Source organism: Monopterus albus, unplaced genomic scaffold (assembly GCF_001952655.1).
Source record: "Monopterus albus unplaced genomic scaffold, M_albus_1.0 scaffold236.1, whole genome shotgun sequence".
Classification (NCBI taxonomy): domain Eukaryota; kingdom Metazoa; phylum Chordata; class Actinopteri; order Synbranchiformes; family Synbranchidae; genus Monopterus; species Monopterus albus.
Window position 1 is genome coordinate 228,523 of NW_018128116.1, and position 18,117 is coordinate 246,639.

General features: G+C 41.5%; 1 protein-coding gene across 1 annotated transcript in view; it reads left to right on the forward strand.

The window, feature by feature from the left end:
* The window catches only part of snx29 (sorting nexin 29), a 126,685-nt gene that overhangs the window by 1,636 nt on the left and 106,932 nt on the right, over positions 1–18,117 (forward strand). The window contains exons 3-13 of the mRNA XM_020620398.1: positions 368–420; positions 867–991; positions 4,321–4,501; positions 4,782–4,852; positions 6,032–6,283; positions 7,472–7,868; positions 8,748–8,860; positions 9,147–9,243; positions 9,436–9,518; positions 13,558–13,621; positions 14,242–14,370. Of these exons, the coding sequence (XP_020476054.1) occupies positions 368–420; positions 867–991; positions 4,321–4,501; positions 4,782–4,852; positions 6,032–6,283; positions 7,472–7,868; positions 8,748–8,860; positions 9,147–9,243; positions 9,436–9,518; positions 13,558–13,621; positions 14,242–14,370 (1,565 nt within the window). The remainder of the gene's footprint in view (positions 1–367; positions 421–866; positions 992–4,320; positions 4,502–4,781; positions 4,853–6,031; positions 6,284–7,471; positions 7,869–8,747; positions 8,861–9,146; positions 9,244–9,435; positions 9,519–13,557; positions 13,622–14,241; positions 14,371–18,117) is intronic.

Sequence of the window (18,117 nt, forward strand, 5' to 3'; positions counted from 1 at the left end):
AAACTTAGGTTCTAACATGAAATGAAAACCAACACTCAGATCAGTGCCGCAAGTCAGAGACATTTGTTAACTCAAAAAAAGGGTTCTGCTAGCAACCATTATAGGGAGCAAGACGGGGACGTTTGTGCAGGTGAAGATGCTAATGATAAGATCCTAAAGTAAGCTCTGAATGAGCCTTTGGTTAGTATACAAATATACTCTGTCGATATACCATCGGTGGTGTTGTCCGTAAAAACACATTCTGCGGTTACTCTAGAAAATTTAGACCTGTAAAGTGTTAGAATGTGCTTGTGGAGTCTAGCAGGAAAACCCAGAAGAAAGAATTATCTCTTAGGCAGCCATTATCATTCCTGTCATATCTTTTCAGTGCCAAATCCGCTTTGGAGGAAGAAAAGAGATCGCCACAGACTCAGACAGCAGGTAAGAGAAACAGCCTGTTACCAAGAAGTTGTTTTCTTATATCTGTGTTTATTCAGCACCAAGAGGTTGTTTGCCCTGTGTGTGTAATGCAGTTCTAGGTCACAGTTCTAGGTCCTAGTGCTTTAGTCAGCTTCTTCTGTGCAGTGAACTGGCAATATGACAAGTTCGAGGGTCAGTGGTTCACAAGAAAATGATCTGAAAATGCAAATGGTCTAAACAGACCATTTTAATAACATTTAGGCAAAAAGAAACTACTTTTTAATGTTTATGATACTTTGTGGTCTTCAAGTTTCAAAGCAGTTAAAGTTGACTTCCTCTTTATTTCAACATATAAACAGTAATACTTGCTTCTTTATATCACTGCACATGTCCTGTTCCCTATGACCACTGAATGAACTCTTTTCTTTTTCTATACAGTACAGCTGGTTTTGTCTTTGTCTCTGCAGGGTGAGCTGCCTGTGTGTGCAGTTTGAAGTGGTGCTGCAGCATGGCCTGAGGAAAAGCAGGGGTCTGGCCCTCACCGCTGCTGCTCTCAAGCAGGCTGCAGGCCTCAGCAGCAAGACAGAGACAGGTATACTACTTAACTCAGTCAGAATGGTCTTTAATTGCCAAGTATGTTTGAACATACAGGAACTTGACTCTGGTATAGAGGTTCTCAATGTGTTTAGGGGAATAGGTAGGTAGGTACTTTATTGATCCCTCAATGGGGACATTTCAGTGTTTCAGCAGCAATAGAGAACAAACAACATAACACCATGAGAACAATCACCACACACATATCTTGATAAACAAATTCCAGATTTTAAGACAGCATAAATTATTCAAGAAAAAAATCAAGAATAGAATTTACGTATGTGCATATAAACCATGCATTTTCATATCATAAAAAGTCCAAAGGAGTGCCCCACACACACCAAAGGACCTCAGTCTCCTCAACAAGTGGAGGCGGCTCTGGCCCTTCCTGTACAGGGCATCTGTGTTGTTGGTCCAATCCAGTTTATTGTTGAGGTGGACACCCAGGTATTTAAAGGTGTCCACAATCTCAATATCTGAGCCCTGTAAGCTCACTGGAGTGAGTGCTGGTGATTTCCGCTGGGGATCAATCACCATCTCATTAGTCTTACTGGTGTTCAGGACCAATTTTCCTCACACCACTTCACAAAGTAACAACAACACCTCCCATCCCCTGCACCACACAGTGGAGGCTCTGGAATAGGAAGAGAAAATGGCAATGAGAATACAAATAAAAAGTAGAGCAATAAAAATGAGAATAAGAATAAACAGTGTGTGTGTTCAAATAGAGAAATTTTCTCTGCCCTCCTTTTGACCCGTGAGGTGTACAGGTCCTCCATGGAGGGCAGGCTCACACCAGTGATTCTTTCTGCAGTCTTGACTGTCCACTGAAGTCTGTCCCTGACCCAAACCAGGCAGTGATAGAAGTGTAGAAAACAGGCTCGATTATTCCTCTGTAGAACTGTATCAGCAGCTCCTGGAGCAGGTTGAACTTCCTGAGCTGATGTAGGAAGTTCATCCTCTGCTGTGCCTTCTTGGTGATGGTCCTGATGTTGGATGTCTACTTCAGGTCCTGGGAGATAGTGGAGCCAAGTAACTGAAGGACTCTACCGCTGATACCATGTAGCAACACTGTATCAGCAATAGAGTAATTAGAGTATGGTTGTTTGGTTTGCTGTACGAAGAGACACCGTCTGTTAATCTTGCGTCTAAAGTTGGAAATCAGGGCAGAAACTTTATATTAGCCTCTAACCTTTACCTTGGAAAAAGGAGACACCTTGCCACAGGGTACCTTGGCTTGTTATTCTGGAAGTCATGGAGGGTCAGAGGACACAGATGTATCAGTGGGAAGCTCCAAGCTGCAGGCTAAGACACAACCTGGCGTGAGAACAGATGGATAGACTACATATAGGGCTGACAGTTCAAAGAGGCAAACACAGGCAGATTTCTGCTTCCCTGTTTTTACTCTCCCTGCTCTGTTCACCTGTTGTGCCTCTCTGTCATAGTCAGAAATAGGAAGTATACCTGCGGTGACTTGGCACTCCTAAAAAGTAGGCTGCATGAATGTGCTGAATTTTGCCAGCTAGTCTGTCATGATAGTGATGGTAAGATGATGTCAGGGGGTAGGACTGGATAAGTCTGACTTCTTCCTACTCCATTCAAGCATGTACTAGGTATAAGCTAATTGATATTGGATTATGTGTAAAATTATGTGTGTTGACATATCAACTGTCTTTACATGCTTGGAAGAATAAATCAAATCAAATCAAATCAATAAATACTCCTCATTTATTCCAACTATTTTGATCTCACTGTAGAAGTCGTATGTTTTTATTTGTTGCTGCTGGGAATTGGAGCATTTATGGCAGTGGTTCCCCTCGTGTTACATGTGTAAATTTGAATTAATCTTAAACTGGATGTTATTTAACTATAAAAGTAGCCTGCATTTGTTCTGCTACTACATGGACTTGTTTCATTTAGTCATGTCTCTATATATAATCTTTATTATTTATTACTTTTAGCTAGCTAATTCAGCTGCTTATCCATCATTTTAGCTAACTGGTTTGACTGTCTATATATAATCTTTATTATTTATTACTTTTAGCTAGCCAACTCTTGACTATTTACCTATTGATAAACCTCTACTTTGACTTTTTATTGATTATTTTTAGTTATTTTTACTGTTTATTCATTACTTTTAGCTAGCTATTTCAGCTGCTTATCCATCATTTTAGCTAACTGGTTTGTCTATATATAATCTTTATTATTTATTACTTTTAGCTAGCTAATTGTTCAGATTTTTTATACATTGATTTTAGCTAACTATTTAGACTGTTTATCATTACTTCTAGCTAAGTGTGTTACTTTTAACCAGGTATGCTGAACATTTATATATTATCTTTTTCACCCAGTACTTTCTGTTAACTGGCTGTATTTGTTTCTCTGCTCACTTGGTAACGATTTTCATATGTTCTTAGCCTTAACTTTTGGTGTTCAGGTTTATAGTTGGCTCAACATGTGGGCGTATTTTTAAAAATATAATAAAGTAAATATTAAGTATATTTATAATATTATAAAGTAAATATAAGATAAAGTTCAATGAAACTATAATTTGTATATCATCCACCTTTCCACGTACTCTGTAGCAAGTGCTGTACAAGTATTCCTGGTTGGGAATCAGTATTTCCATGAAGAACTTTGACCATTCTGCTGCTGGAGAGATATTGGTTTCACATTTTATTAAGTTGTTTCTATGGTATCATATGAAAGACCTTTGCAGCCATTCATTTCACACAGATAAGAACTGCATAATGGCTTTCACCACATAACCATTAGCATATCTGACGTTTTCCCATATTTCACAGTCAATTAGTAGAAAGCACTGTCGCTGAACTCATGGATTTGGAGCTCCCTAATGAAGCCAAACCCCCTTTCAAAGCCAGAAATAGCAGACGCCGTCCTTCTGAAGTTGTATGCTAAGTTTATTTAAAAAAAAAAAGACTCATTCCCAATAATTACTGTACCGCGCCTTAGAAAAATGTACATGCAAAAATATCTTTTATTATTTTTTTACCTTTTGTTATTGAAAATAATAGGATTGTGAGCCCTGAGATCAGTGCAAAATATGGAGAGGTGACAGGTGGAATGTCAAGATGGAGCTGTGTGTGTGTGGAAGGAATTGTGGATATTTGTTAATGAGACAGTGAAGATGTGCTGAAACTCCAGAAGTGGTTTTACCATTGGTTTTTCTTTTATTCCTATTTATCATGTCTACATCCCTTCTTCCCTCGGTTCTTTGCATTCCCTCCACTTATGCCATCTCTCTCTTCCTTGTCACCTCTGTTTTCCACCATCTCATCCATCCATTCCTCGTTATGTCCCCTCCAGAGCTGACTTTCTGGTTTTATGTGAAGGAGCATTTGAACCGCCATGAGCTTCAGCGGTTCTACTCACTACGCCACATTTGCTCAGAGCTGGGACGAGGTCGTGCCTGGCTGCGCTGTGCCCTCAACGAGCACTCGCTGGAGCGCTACCTGCACACACTGCTGGCTGATCGCTCACGTCTGGGGTTAGTCCAGCGTCTGTGTGTCTGTGTGTGGCTAATGAAGGTTTTTTATTTTATTTTTTATGGATGATTACTACACCCTTGTTCACTGTAATTTAATAACTTAGCAACAAAGATATTTCTATTTTCATAACACAAGAAAAACTTTTCAGTGTAATCTTATTTGCATGGTCTTTTTATAAGTAACCTTTACATGTATGCTCTGCACAGCTGTTATTTCCTCAGGGATTTTCTCCTTTTGTCCTGATTAGAGATGTGACTTTACCTCCTATTTGTTCTCTAGAATTTACTATGAAGACTGGGCTTTTATTCTTGATGAAGAGAGGGCAAGTATGCTCCCCACCATGGCTGCAGGTGATTTTGTGTTTTAATTATAGGTAACTGTAACATAAACATATTATGATCCAGACTGTTGTAGGAAATTGCTAAATTTTTAGCCACTATGCTAGCATGGTGCAGAAAGTGTTTGAAATATCCCTCAAAGGGATGTGCACACCTGTTAACATGCTAATAATACCATGTTATACATACATAGCATGCTAACGTAGTCGGTCTTTTACATGCATATTCAGCAGGTTATAAAGCACAACTGAAGCTGACAAAGCATACACACATTAACAGGCACTTGTATTGTATAATGTAACATTAGCATAATTGTAGCCTGATGTTGTGGTAATTTGAGTGTGCTAAAATGTATTTTGGTAGCATGACACTGTGTTGCAGTTGGTATGTTAACATTTAGAATGTTAATATTAGGGCTGTGTATTGGCAAGAATCCGATACGATACTGTAAACAAGGCCATAAATTGTGTTTTTTTTGGTTCTAGCCAGGGTTGCATCAGGAAGGGCTTCCGGCGTCAAACACGTGCCAAATGTCAACATGTGATTCGTCAGTGTGACGATTCGCTGTGGTGACCCCTAAACCGGAAAAGCCGAAAGTGACTTTCTTATAAAATGAGCAACACTCCCTCATTTGCATAAAATCTCCTGTAAAACATAAACTTTTTTATCCTATCAGAACAGAGATCTGTATTTACATTTGTCACAGTCCCTGTAACATCCAACAGCATCGCACTACTTGGCATGTGAACTATTGATTAAAAATTTATACTGTGTTGTTGAGAATCGATCGAGTATCACAAAACATAATATCATAATACTCAAGTGTATCAATATTTTCTTAAACCCCTAGTTATAACTGACTGTGCACTTCTCTTGTTAAGCATAGCTGGGTTTACTGAGAATTGTAGCCCTAACGCTATTAATGCTAATTTCTGTGCTCCTACTGTTGAACTATCGATGAGCACAACTACGATACACACACACTTTAAATTATTAAGAATATGTAGCAGTGATCTTATGCCAGAGCTTTTCCGCCCTTGTCATACATGGGCAGATAGCCTGAGTTTATTTTAGCTTGCCAGCTTTAGTCGTGTATGCCCAGAACTGATTAGCAAGCACTTTGCAGAAGCTCAAAAACAGGCCTGTTTTGTAATGAGTTACGGTTTCTCTCTCTCTCTCTGCTGCACTCAGGTCTGAACTCCATCCTGTTTGCCATCAATATTGACAACAGCGACCTAAATGGTGGGGTGATGCGAGGAGGGGTCTCGTCAGTGTCCCACCTTCTCAAGGAGTCCACGCAGGGCATCGGCAGCCTGTGGAAGGAGTCGACTCAGGGGGGCACCAGCCTGCTCAGCACCGCCACGGCCGTGGTTCCCGGCTTCACCCCCAGAGTGAACGGAACCTCAGACCCGCTACCGGTTTTGCCACGCAGCACCTCTGCTGGTAGGAAACAGCAGCGTTTGTTTTGATGTGACAGAAATAATCCACAATATTGTTTGCCAAGAAATGCTAAATATGTTGTTTGTTTTTGTTGAGATTGTGTTGTTTCAACTATTGACAAGCAGACAGGACTATCAGGACTATTTAATCGTATTGAAAAGTGTTTTTGTCTGTTTGTCCTCCCCTTGAGTGGCCTCTACCAGGATGACAGTGCCCCCATCCATAGGGCACGAGGGGTCACTGAGTGGTTTGATGTGAATCATATGCTGTGGCCGTCACAGTCACCAGATTAGGGCTGCAGCTAGTGATTATTTTAATAATAGATTAACCTCTCGATTACTTCTATGATTCATTGGATATATTGAAAACATGCAGAAATCTATTTTCCATATAATAAAAAATGTTTCATTTTGGAGTGACGTGGTAGAAAACATCTCCTGCCCCATCATCAAAACACCAAATCAGTTCATCCCTCAGTCGAGTTCAGAGACTTGTACAGTCAGTGCCAGGGAGCACTGAAGCTGCTCTGGTGACATGTAGTGGACCAACATCTCATTAAGACGCTTTATGTTGGTGGGTCCTTTCATTTGTCACCTGTCCGTTTGGCATGATCCACTGCTTTTAACATGAAAGAATGTGTCAGAGGATGGACACGTGCTGTATTTTGTTGATACAGCACGTGGCTATTTACTTCCCACAACCATCACAAAGAGTCTGAGCTTGCATAACGAATGCTCCGGTAGAACAAATTTGGTGGAAGCAACACAAGGCGTCTGCAGCACAGAGCTTCAGCAGTAATGAAATCCCCCATGAAAGGAATAAACTTCCAGAATGTCGGCCTCTGTGTTTGACCTCATTTAGCTGCCTGCCCCAGTCCTTTCCATCAGGAAGACTCGCTCCATTTTCTCTCTATATGTTCTGCTCACTGGGATGAATAAGAGGTTTTAAATTTAAACCGTGTGGTTGTAAAACTTTCTACTAGAATGAAAGTTGAGGCACTGGCTCCTCAGGTAAGAAGCTGATTATTCACTGTAGAAGACTTGCTAATGACGTCACTGTTACTAAACTGTGTGAACATTTGGACGGAGTTGGTCTAAACAGGGTAAAGTACCAAATAAATTTTAGTTTCACTTAATTCGGTGTGAAGACTGAGGTGTTTGTTCACTTCGTTTTCATCTTTTGCCTGCTCAGACTCGGGGTTGAGGAAAGAGCGCCGGAGGAAAAAGAAGATCACCAACATCATTTCCTTTGATGATGATCTGGATGGTGGGGCAGAGGATGAGGAGGAGGGGGAGGAGGACTCCCAGAAGATGGGCATGATCAGAAAAGGTCGTGCTGCTCCTGCTCAGAGCAGCGTGGATGAAGGCATAGATCCTTTGGAGCCGGCCTTCTCCCAGTCGCCAGCCCAGAATGGCATAGTTGAGACGGATGTAGTGAGCTGGGTGGGCTCCCCCCATCCCTCACGTACAGCTCCCATAACTGCAGCCCCTCTGCCTGATAGTAAGAGTATAGACAACGAAGAGGAAGAGGAGGAGATGTACAAACCCAGAGCACATACCCAGGAAGAGGAGAGGATCAGCTCTGATCAGTGAGTCAGCTGAGTTCAGCTCAGTGTTAGAAAAGGTTGCAAAAACTATAAATAGAGATGTTTCACATTTTTTTTATTTATTCTGACAGAAATTACTGTGGGCTCACCTTGATGGGTTTCCAGTACAATGCTTATGAACTTAAAAAAGATGATTATAAAAAAAACAGTAAAAATTAAAATCTGCCCATATTTTGTTTGACCCTGTTTTTATTTGTTGAGTTTTCAGCCTATGGGTTCCTGCAGCTGATTTGTAGGATCCAAGAGCAAGTTTTCTCTGGGCAAAATAAAGGTGTCCTTTAATCGTAAAGCTAATTCATTCAGAGCTTGTCGTGTCAAAGCAGTAGAAAATTAAACCTAGTTATAGGACACTGGGTAAATCCCAAGTCGCCTTAACTGATCATTCCTCCATCCTCGCTCGACGCGAACCTTGTGGTAATGATCTACATTTTTGAAGGATGTCCTAAAGGCTGCTTGAAGGAGGCATGAGTGAGAATGCACCAGAATATCCTTTGTGGGAGACATGGATGCAATTAAGGCAACTGGGATTTACTGAAGAGATCTAAACTCTAGCAACACTTACAATATGTTAAACGACTTAATTGTGGGAACAACATGTTTAAGCTTGTGGCCTTCATCAGGGTTTGTAGGGAACTGGGATTTACCCAGGGAATCTATTGTAACATTATACGACTTCGTGTTTACTTCCCCTGAAGTGTCCGTCTCTGAACACGACTGGAATGGGCTATACATTGTGTTGTGCAGTTGAGGCTGTAATACGTCAACAGCTGACCTATGGGTCAGAATAGGAGTGAAATGCACTGACTGTTCTGGGAACAGCCACAAACCAAACTGAATGAGATTAACATCCGTTTGTTTCAGGGTGGTGGTGGGAAGCCTGTCCAGTGTATCCACGTGGAGCCCTCTGCAGGTGATGACCGACCACAGCAGCTCAGACATCCTCATTCCTGTGAACCCTGCAGACCCTCAGCCAGGTAGGAAATGTACCAAATCAAAAGAGTCCTGGATGTACAAAAACAAGCAGATAAATAAAGGATATTAGAAGCACTTCCTGAGCCACACTGTGCCAAATCGATATTTAATCTTTTGAACACCTTTAGCAGTAAACATTTTACAGTTTGAGATTCTGTTATGTTTGACTGTTTTTACTGCTGACAACAGCAGCTTATGGCTTCAGTGCAGGGCTCAGTTAGACAGCAGATAAAATTCAGGGACATTCTCTATTACCCTGTACTTTCACTTTTACTTTTACCTTGTCAGTGAGCTCTGTGGAGGATACAGCTGCATTTCATGCTCAGTGTGATTCAACAGGACCGCTGGGAAACTATGAGAATAGCAGATCGGATCTAACATTCAAGTAAGCTGCCGTTTCAGGCGAGAGAAGTGTATTGTTGTGAAAATTTTGTGCAGTGCAGGGTCAAAATATTCATCAGCGCCATGGGTATAAACAGGCAGGCATCCTAATTTTGTGTTGCAGCTTTGTCTTTGTAAATGATGATTTAATTCTAATACATTTGAAGTACAGACTTCCTCCTCTCATGCGTTGCAGTATGGAGTCCAGTCCACCCACGCAGTCGGCTTCACTCTCCGGCGTGCTGCCGACATCTGGTCTGCCCGAGTCCATGACAGTGGGTGAGTGTCTCTCCTCGTCCCATCCGCCAGTCTTTTACTGTTTGTCGCTCTCTCTTGCTTTTCTTGTTCGGGTTGAACTCCAACCTGTTCTGTGGAATGAATCATCGTGGATTTTGCCTCATGGGTGCCAACATCATGACAAATAAAGAGTGTCTCTTCTTGTAGCAGTTGGATCACTTCAGCTGCAAAAAACAAGGGTTGAACATGCAACATAAACAAGGCAGGTTTCATTTCTCATGAGTGATGGGTATGTTGAAATTTCCAGAGAAAATCTAGCAACTGCAACTCCCCTCAAAACTACTATAAGACTTCATCTTTGTATAGGCAAAGAATTGTCAGAAATTGAAGTTACAGAATTTGAAGTACAGCCACGTTCTCTAGGAGAACATAGGAAACCATGGAAATAAAATGTTTTAAGTTCTTTGTAATTCTGAGGTTAAATTAAATCAAACCTACCAATGATTCACATTAGATGTGACATCAAATATTACAGTTGTTGACTCTCCCCCCTCCTCCCGAGGCTTTATCTGAAGGCAACCTCAGAGTATATTCCCAAGAAGTCTGTAATGAATCCTTTGGAAGTCCTGACATGCCTTTCTCTGGAAGTTTCACCACTGTTGTCGTCTATAACAAATTAAATCAAACTTGCTGATTAGTGTAGGTAAAGCAGTCTAATTATGAGTGAAGTCCTGCACCAAGATGTTGCTCCATTCTTTTCCACATCTCCATCATAGCAAATAATCCAGCAGGTGGCACTGTTGGTCCAGTGTGTGCCCACGTTACTCAGCTTATATATATACGCTCATCTGCTCCCCTCAGAGGAAGGCAGGTTGGGTAAATTCCTGCAATTTACATCAGCTATGAGATTTTCATATGTGGATAAAAATTTCAGTTTCAAAAAAAAAAAAAAACTTGATGAGCATTGTGTGTGTGTGATTGGTGTTCTGCTCAGTACCCTGTCGCTAATCAGAGCTTAGACCATTAGATGCTCACACTGATGTTGCTTGGTGCCTTGGATCGTGTGTGTGTGTGTGTGTGTGTGTGTGTGTGAACGAGGGAGAGAAAGAGAGACAGAGAGAGAGAGCCAGGCGAGGAAAGGTGAGTGGAGCTGCCTGTAAGCACCTGGACTGAGCCATCATCCAATCTATTAGCCCTTAGTGAGAGGAGCTCATGAGGTCATGGAGAGAGATGGGAATCTAAAAATCACTGGTATAGAAGCAGAGAAAAGAGTCTTCAAGGCACAGAGCTTTGTGAGGCCATTGAAGGATGCAAAACAGCAGACCTCAGTCAAGGATGAGGTTATGGTTAACAAGATAAACTCTGTGTGAAACAAAGTAACACTGCTGTTAACACCTGGTTTGATGCCAGCCCCATAGAATCAAAGAGCTTTTTCTCCAGTCTCTCTGACAGCCAGAAATCAGAATGGGATACCAATGTCTACACCTGACGTCGGCTCAGTAGACCAGAATGCAAAACAGATTTAGCATTTTGAGTAAAAGACTGTGACTTTTTCTCGACTGGAAAAGTCTCGTTTTCTTGCTCTCACTGTCACTGGCTCTGGTGCTTTGCTCTCCCTCTGCCTACTCACATAACCCAAGGCAGCAAGTACAGCCACGTTCTCCTGGAGCTGATGCGGAGTTGTTCATGGGAAACGTAGGAAACCATAGAGGAAGATGAAGATAAGGCAGGAGCAAGTAAGACTCTGCACTACTCATGTTTTCTTCTAATGGAAGATGGGAAATGTAGTATCCAGTGTTTTTAGGGTTTAACTCATATTGGAGACAAAAAAAAATCCTGAAATCTCAACCTCTCCTGCTTTGACTATTCTGTTTGTTAGCATCAGTCTTTCACTAACTTCATAGAAGCCCAGTGCAAAATTTCTTGAGCTCTTTGGTTAAATCTGGAATCAAAATTAGCCGTTAACTGACTCATATACTCACACAAGCCAGTAATCAGCTGTGCCATGAACAGAAACGTTAGCAGCATATCACTGCAGTATGTGTATCTTTAGTACAAAGGAATAGTAAAAACCACTAATAACATTTTTTTTCATGATTATGGCTTTGTGAAGCATGCACAATACAAAATCAATGCAAAACATGAAGGATTTTTAAGGTGTGTGTGTGGGAGAAACTGAGAGGAAGAAGCAGAAGTGTGTGATGAAAGCTCTCCCTCTGTGATTTCCATCCGAATCTGACTATGTGTGAGGCCAAGCACTCCGCTGAGTGTATAGTATAAAGTCTGTAATTCACAAGGCACCTCGATTACATGGCGTCTATTAATGGAACAGTTGAGCTAATGCTTATAGCTTCTGGTGGAGACACACACAGAGAAACACACTTCCCAGCAAAGGTAGCTCTTAGACATATGAGCACAAAGCTTCACACATATTTATATCCACCCTCTTTCTCTCTCTCACACACACACACAGACTCACACACTGTAATTTATCCATGCCCCCCCCCGTGAGGACAGGTGTGCCTGGTTCTATGGCTCGGCTGTGGCACTCTCTGTGGACTCGTGGTTACGCTGAAGGTCACATTTATTTCTGGCGTGCTGGTGTGGAGATGATGGACTTTCTGTTTTCTCCTCTACTCTGTCTCCTCCTCTTCATCACACTCCTGCTCCTCATCTTTTCTCCTCCTCCTCCAACCAGGCACTCGACTTGGGGCTGGATGAGACCTACTTGTTTCTGGTGCTACATCGACACCCTACATTAGTTATGAGAAGAGAGCCGTGGTCTCTGGGTGTGTGTGTGTGTGTGTGTGTGTGTATAAATGGTGGAATGCAAGGTGCAGGGGAGATTAACTCCTTGTCTCATGGTTTTTATTTTTGGTAACAACCTAGTTAGGGGATTTGAAACCTTCATGCATACCTCCATGTGTAACCATGGAGATGAGTCACTGTACTACCACAGATCCCAGCCCAATACTTTGCTAACATTAGAATGCACGTTAGCATCCAGACTTTGGCTTGTAGCACATACTGTTCCACTGGCTGCTGAGAATTTTACACCAAAGCTGGCTGTACCTACTTTGTAGTATCTACAGCAACAAAAGACAAGTAGGGATGCCACTGGTTTACATCTCAGCGCTTTCACTGATTGTTTAGTCTGTAAAATGTCAGAAACAAGTGAAAAGAACCTAAGACGGGTTTCTAGGCCAAGGTGACACAGGTTGTTTGGTTTGCTTATCCAACAGTCCAAAACCAAAAGATAGCCACTTTGTAATCATAAAGGATAGTTGTCGCACTGGAGAAGCTCAAATCTGCTCCTTTAAAGTTAACTGTTGGTTTTAACACAACATTACGTCATTCTGTGTGATGATTTCTGGAAAACGCTGTGATAAAATAAACTTTGTGTGGCTTTGTTGGAAACTCAGCCTTCCAGAGTTTCGTTTTTCTCAGGGCAAATATCTGTCGTACATTTTAAGATATATAGAAATACGTTTTCAAAGGGCTGAACATGAGCTCCTGCTGATCAACTGAGTAGTTTATGAAACTATTACAGTGACAAGTTTTGAGAAGCCCCAATATAAATGACAGGTACAGCATTTACACGAGTAATTGCTTTAACTTAATTGACATTTAGCGTGTGTGTGCTTGTCTGACACATTGTGTAGCTGAAACACACAGTAATGGCCAAGTAGAGCTTGCTTTCCTACTTTCTTGATATATAGTTTAATAGAAATGGTAACTAGTGTTTTCCTCCCACAGGTTTAACTTGCATTAGTTTCTTTCCTCAGTGTTTTATCATAGCTACAATAGAAGTATGATTTACCAGTAAAACTCCCGTTCTCTGTGAGTCAGATCTCGTTCTGTGTAGCTTCAGCCTGATTTCATCAAAGCATCTCAGGACTGGAGCAAAAGTACGACATTATTCCAGCGAGTGTAGAGTGAATGTGGGGCTTTGTCTTTTCTGAAGTTGAAAGCACAAGGTTATTAGTTTATGCATATTGCTGTGTGTAGTGTCTGTGTGTGTTTTACGTAGCAGAAGTAGTTTCATGTGCAGAAGCCTCACCCTGCTCTCTCTTCTCTGCAGTGGAGCTGCGCCAGGCCATTGTAGCCATGATGAACAGGAAGGACGAGCTGGAGGAACAAAACACGTACGTTAGGATGAATTCTCCTTATCTACTGCTCACAAACCAGCAAACCCACATGCACACACACACTCTCAGACTAGAAGAAGATATCAAATGACCTTCCTGTGGAAATTGTGTCAGCCTGTTTTCTTTTTGTCCTGAGGCTTTTTGTGCTCAGTTGAGGCAGGAAACAGTTGCTTTGTTTTTACTAATAACCTGCCAAAGACTATAATTTGTACTCACTAAACAGTTGCTAAAATACAAAACATAAAATTCTGCTGGAGTGACCGAAAACACATTTTAACACAAATTTGTGTGTAATCTTGATGAATGCGAATCTTCTGCCAAGCAGTGTTTTGATAAACTGTGATTTATACTTGGGATATTAAATTAACAGCAATCTGGTCACAGTTGTGTGTTGAATAAGTGTTTTATGACCGAGCTGAGTGTGATTCATCCAGTTATTGTACCAATTAATGAAGCTTAAAAATGTTTATCTGATCTGCTGTTTATGAAAATAATACTGCCAGAATGTCAGCAGCTAATATGCTAAATACAGAGGAGGTACCACTTGAAGCTGATCGGGACAGAAAGCTGCATTGTTTTGAACACAAACATGTAAGATCCACTTTTGTGGTGGGCAGGTCTCTTCGCAGCCTGCTGGATGGAGAGATGGAGCACTCAGCTGGCCTGAGGCAGGAAACTGATCTGCTGAAGAAGAAGCTGGCAGAGCTGGAGGAGAGACACACAGCTAAGGTCCAGGCACTGGCCAGGTGAGAAACGCCTCTGGTGTCTGTACAGCTTACTTTAACATTGTCACTTCTACTCACTGTATGGAAGATTAAAGCTGCACCAGCCAAGAGTAAAAAAAATAAAATAAATAAAAGGGGCATTAATGCAGAAAAGGGCTTAAACTGTGGTCAGTGGGTTAATCAACCAGATGAGTATTAGAAAATGAACTATTTTAAATATTCTTTTAGCCATTTTTAATCAAAAGGCATTATGCAATAGAAGTTCACGTTACAGGCCTTTGATGCCCAGTTCTGAATTTGTCACACGTGTTCAGATTTAACTGAAATGTCAGCCAGGTGTGTACAAGAATAGTAACAAAATGTGCGACCGTCAAATCATGCAGTGTCCTCACAAACAGCTCAGTTATGACATGTTCCTTCTGGTTCGGCTTAAACACAAGCTTTTCCATAAATGTTCCTGGTCTCTCCATCGACCCCGGCTGCTGCTGTTGCTCACCTCCATGTTTGTTTTTACCCATCCGTGAGGTGCCGACACTGAATGGTGCAGAGGAGGGGTATGGTAAAAAACAAAATCACATGATTCTGATCTGACAGTTCTGACAGTGGTTGCATGGTCAGAGATATGAGTCGGATCTAGGACCACATTATATGAGAAAATCTGATTTGGTTTGTTTACACATCTGTGGGAAAATCAGATCTGAGTCACTTGGTGGGAAAAAAAAGTTGGCTGTGCGCCACTTCAGCAGGTAGTGTGTCGCTTTTAATTCTGGGAAATTGTATGGGCATTTTTTTGATGTTATGGAGATAAAAGTGTTTAATCGATTAATCTAGAATTTAGTAGCAGATCACTCAATAATGAAAAATGTTACTGCTCTTTAAATAACACATCAAGACTAATGCAGTGTTTCCACTTCCCATGTGTCTTCTACAGAAAATAAATAGACCCACTAATGGCTGAATATCTCAGCAAAAGATCACATTATCTTTTCTTTCCACCTGAAGTAAAGTGTGCAGTTTCTTAATGTAGTTCCGCACTACACGGCCATTATATCACTATCTGCAGCCAATAAATTCCAACACTGACAGCTACCTGGCACACTGCGTTTTACTCCAAACAAATCTAAATGTCAACATGAGAAAAGTGCCCAGTTTGAGGACCAAATTCAACAGAAGCATCTAGTGAAGTGTAATCAATCTCATGTTCACTATAAGAGCTGCTAGGTTTTAGCCTGAGGACGGAGGGTGTTTGGACATTGTTTCCTCCATCTTCAGCCGGACTTGAGAAGAGCTGGGTGGAATCAACCCGGAGCCAGAAATGTCATCATTTGATATTATAATGGTTGTGTCATTAGCACTGGGCATTAACCTGTCCACCCCCTGCAGACATATAATAACTGTTTTGCACTGTGGGCTACACTTTTTACATAATGCAGATTTAATTGCATGGCCTTCCACATATACATTATGCAGTTTGACTTGACGTAGCAGACAATACGCAGGTGTTGCTAATAAGTAGTTGATATTATTAGCTGCACCTGTGTTGGATAAATCAAAGATGACAAGCCGGTGCGTGAACTTTTGTTTTCCCTTTTGTTTATTTGTCATTTGCATCTCCAAATTTAAACAAAGAAACGTGTTACTGATGCTGTGCGCTGACTGACAAGTGTAAAAGCTGAACTAGGCCAGAGGACCTCCTTGTCTGTGATTAAAGTCACTTTGTTGCTGCTGACTGTGCAGTGCTGTGCCTCAAACCTACAGGAGCTGCACCACTGTTTACATATAATAACAGTAATTACCACTACACCACCTAATGGCAAGAGCCTTACCCACACAGTAACAGGAACTACAGTATATTTGTGTAAGTGTCATTGTTAAGTCTCCACATTCAGTTCAGTCTGCTCATGTTTAAAAGTACAGGAGGTCAAACACAGCCTCTTGGATGAGAGGTGAAACGTCTTCGATCTAGAAATCTAAGTCCAGTTGATCTTTCTAAGGTCATTTCATTTTACTCTGACCTGGATGACTGAGAATCTGCACAGACGAGGTCAAACACAGATATTACAAAAGCTTTTGTTCCCTTCATTGTGGAGTGTTTTGCTTGCTTCCATAAATCATGCATACATGCACTTTTATTCCAATAAGCGACCACCTCCAGTTTCCCTGAAAGTGAATTGCATCACCTCTGCATCTGCAATTGATTGCCTGTGTGCCAGAAGTCTTCAGTCAAACCCCAAGCTCTAGAGGATTAGTCATCCTTAAACAGAAAGCCCTGGCAAGTCTGTGTTCAGATAGCAGCCTCTTACAGTAAGTCAAGCCACCAGCTAGGACTGATCGAGTGACTCAATGTTAAGTGCGGAGGGACTGCTAAAGCTGATGGGTTTTTAGTTTGAAGAGGACAGTGCGACAACCGACAGAGTTTTGTTAATATGTGAATATTTTCATGTTCACATGGAGGGGAAATGGGGGAGAGCAACGGTGTACAAGGAACAAAGGATTGCCTCACTCTCTCTGTAGGTGACTATGACATACATTGTGCTTTTCTATTCAACCACACACACACAACTTTAGAAACACTAAGCCTATTCTATAGGCCGCTGTTAAATCTCAAGTGCTGCTTTTCCTTCTCAGCCAAATCTCTCTCGATCAATAGCAGCTATAAATACCAGTGAAGGAGCAGCTAGCCACTGAATGAGGGCTGGAAGCTGTCAGCATCATTCACTGAAAGCGGATACTGGCAACGGTTGCTATGTGTCCCACAATTCTTTGTGAGTCTCCTGCACTAAGGGTGAATTAGAAGTCTGAAAGCCTGATACCAACCAGTAACATCTTAACACTCGAAAGGTCAGCTGGCTCGCTTGTTGACCAACAGCTGACTGACATAGTTTACTGCTGCGGAGTGAACTGAGATGCTGACTGAGACTGATTACTTAAACCGTGCTAATTTTGACAGAAATTATTCTCAAGTTCATGTTGAATGTTTATCTTCTGCACCAGATGGTCTGACTGTTTGAGAAAAGATGCTGCCAGTCATTTGCTTATTTTAGTGCTTCTCCTAGTAATACCACTTTTATAGTAGAGCAGCACCTAAACCCAGGGAACTGGTGAGTGTGTCTTGAGCCAGGCTGTATGTGGGGGTGGCAGAGGATGAGCGAGCCGCCATAGATAGATTTTGGCTGACGCAGACTCCGGCAGAGGGGAGTGGGTTAAAACGAGCCGCTGCTCACTTACCGAGTTAGTCACACACAAAACTCCGATATACAGTAGGACCCTTACTCGCACGTTCATCCAAATATAACATGAAAATGTAAGATCCGTGTGCACACACTGACACGTAGCGGCCCACGTCCTCGCTCCCAACTGACTGTAGGAATCACAGTTCACATGGAACAGTCCTGCGACAATGCGCACACTGCCCCAAAATGTCTTCAGAGCAACCTCATCAACTCTGTTCTCACCAGCATGCAACAACAACTGTTCTCGGTAATGAATGTTCCACAGGTGCCTAATAAAACAACACACAATTATTGGCTGAACACCTCAGTAGCAGTATTGTGACAACTATTGTTGGTCTCAGAACATATCTACACAATAGAGCATTATGGGAAACTGGTTATAAATAAGTATGATGTCTTAAAAATGAATATAAGTTAACAAAATATGAACAGAGAGCAGTAGTGATTTTAGACAAATGATGTTGCTGATGACATTGTGTAATTTTCATGCATGCACGTAGCTTTTAAGAATATCACACTATAGTGTTTAATCTGT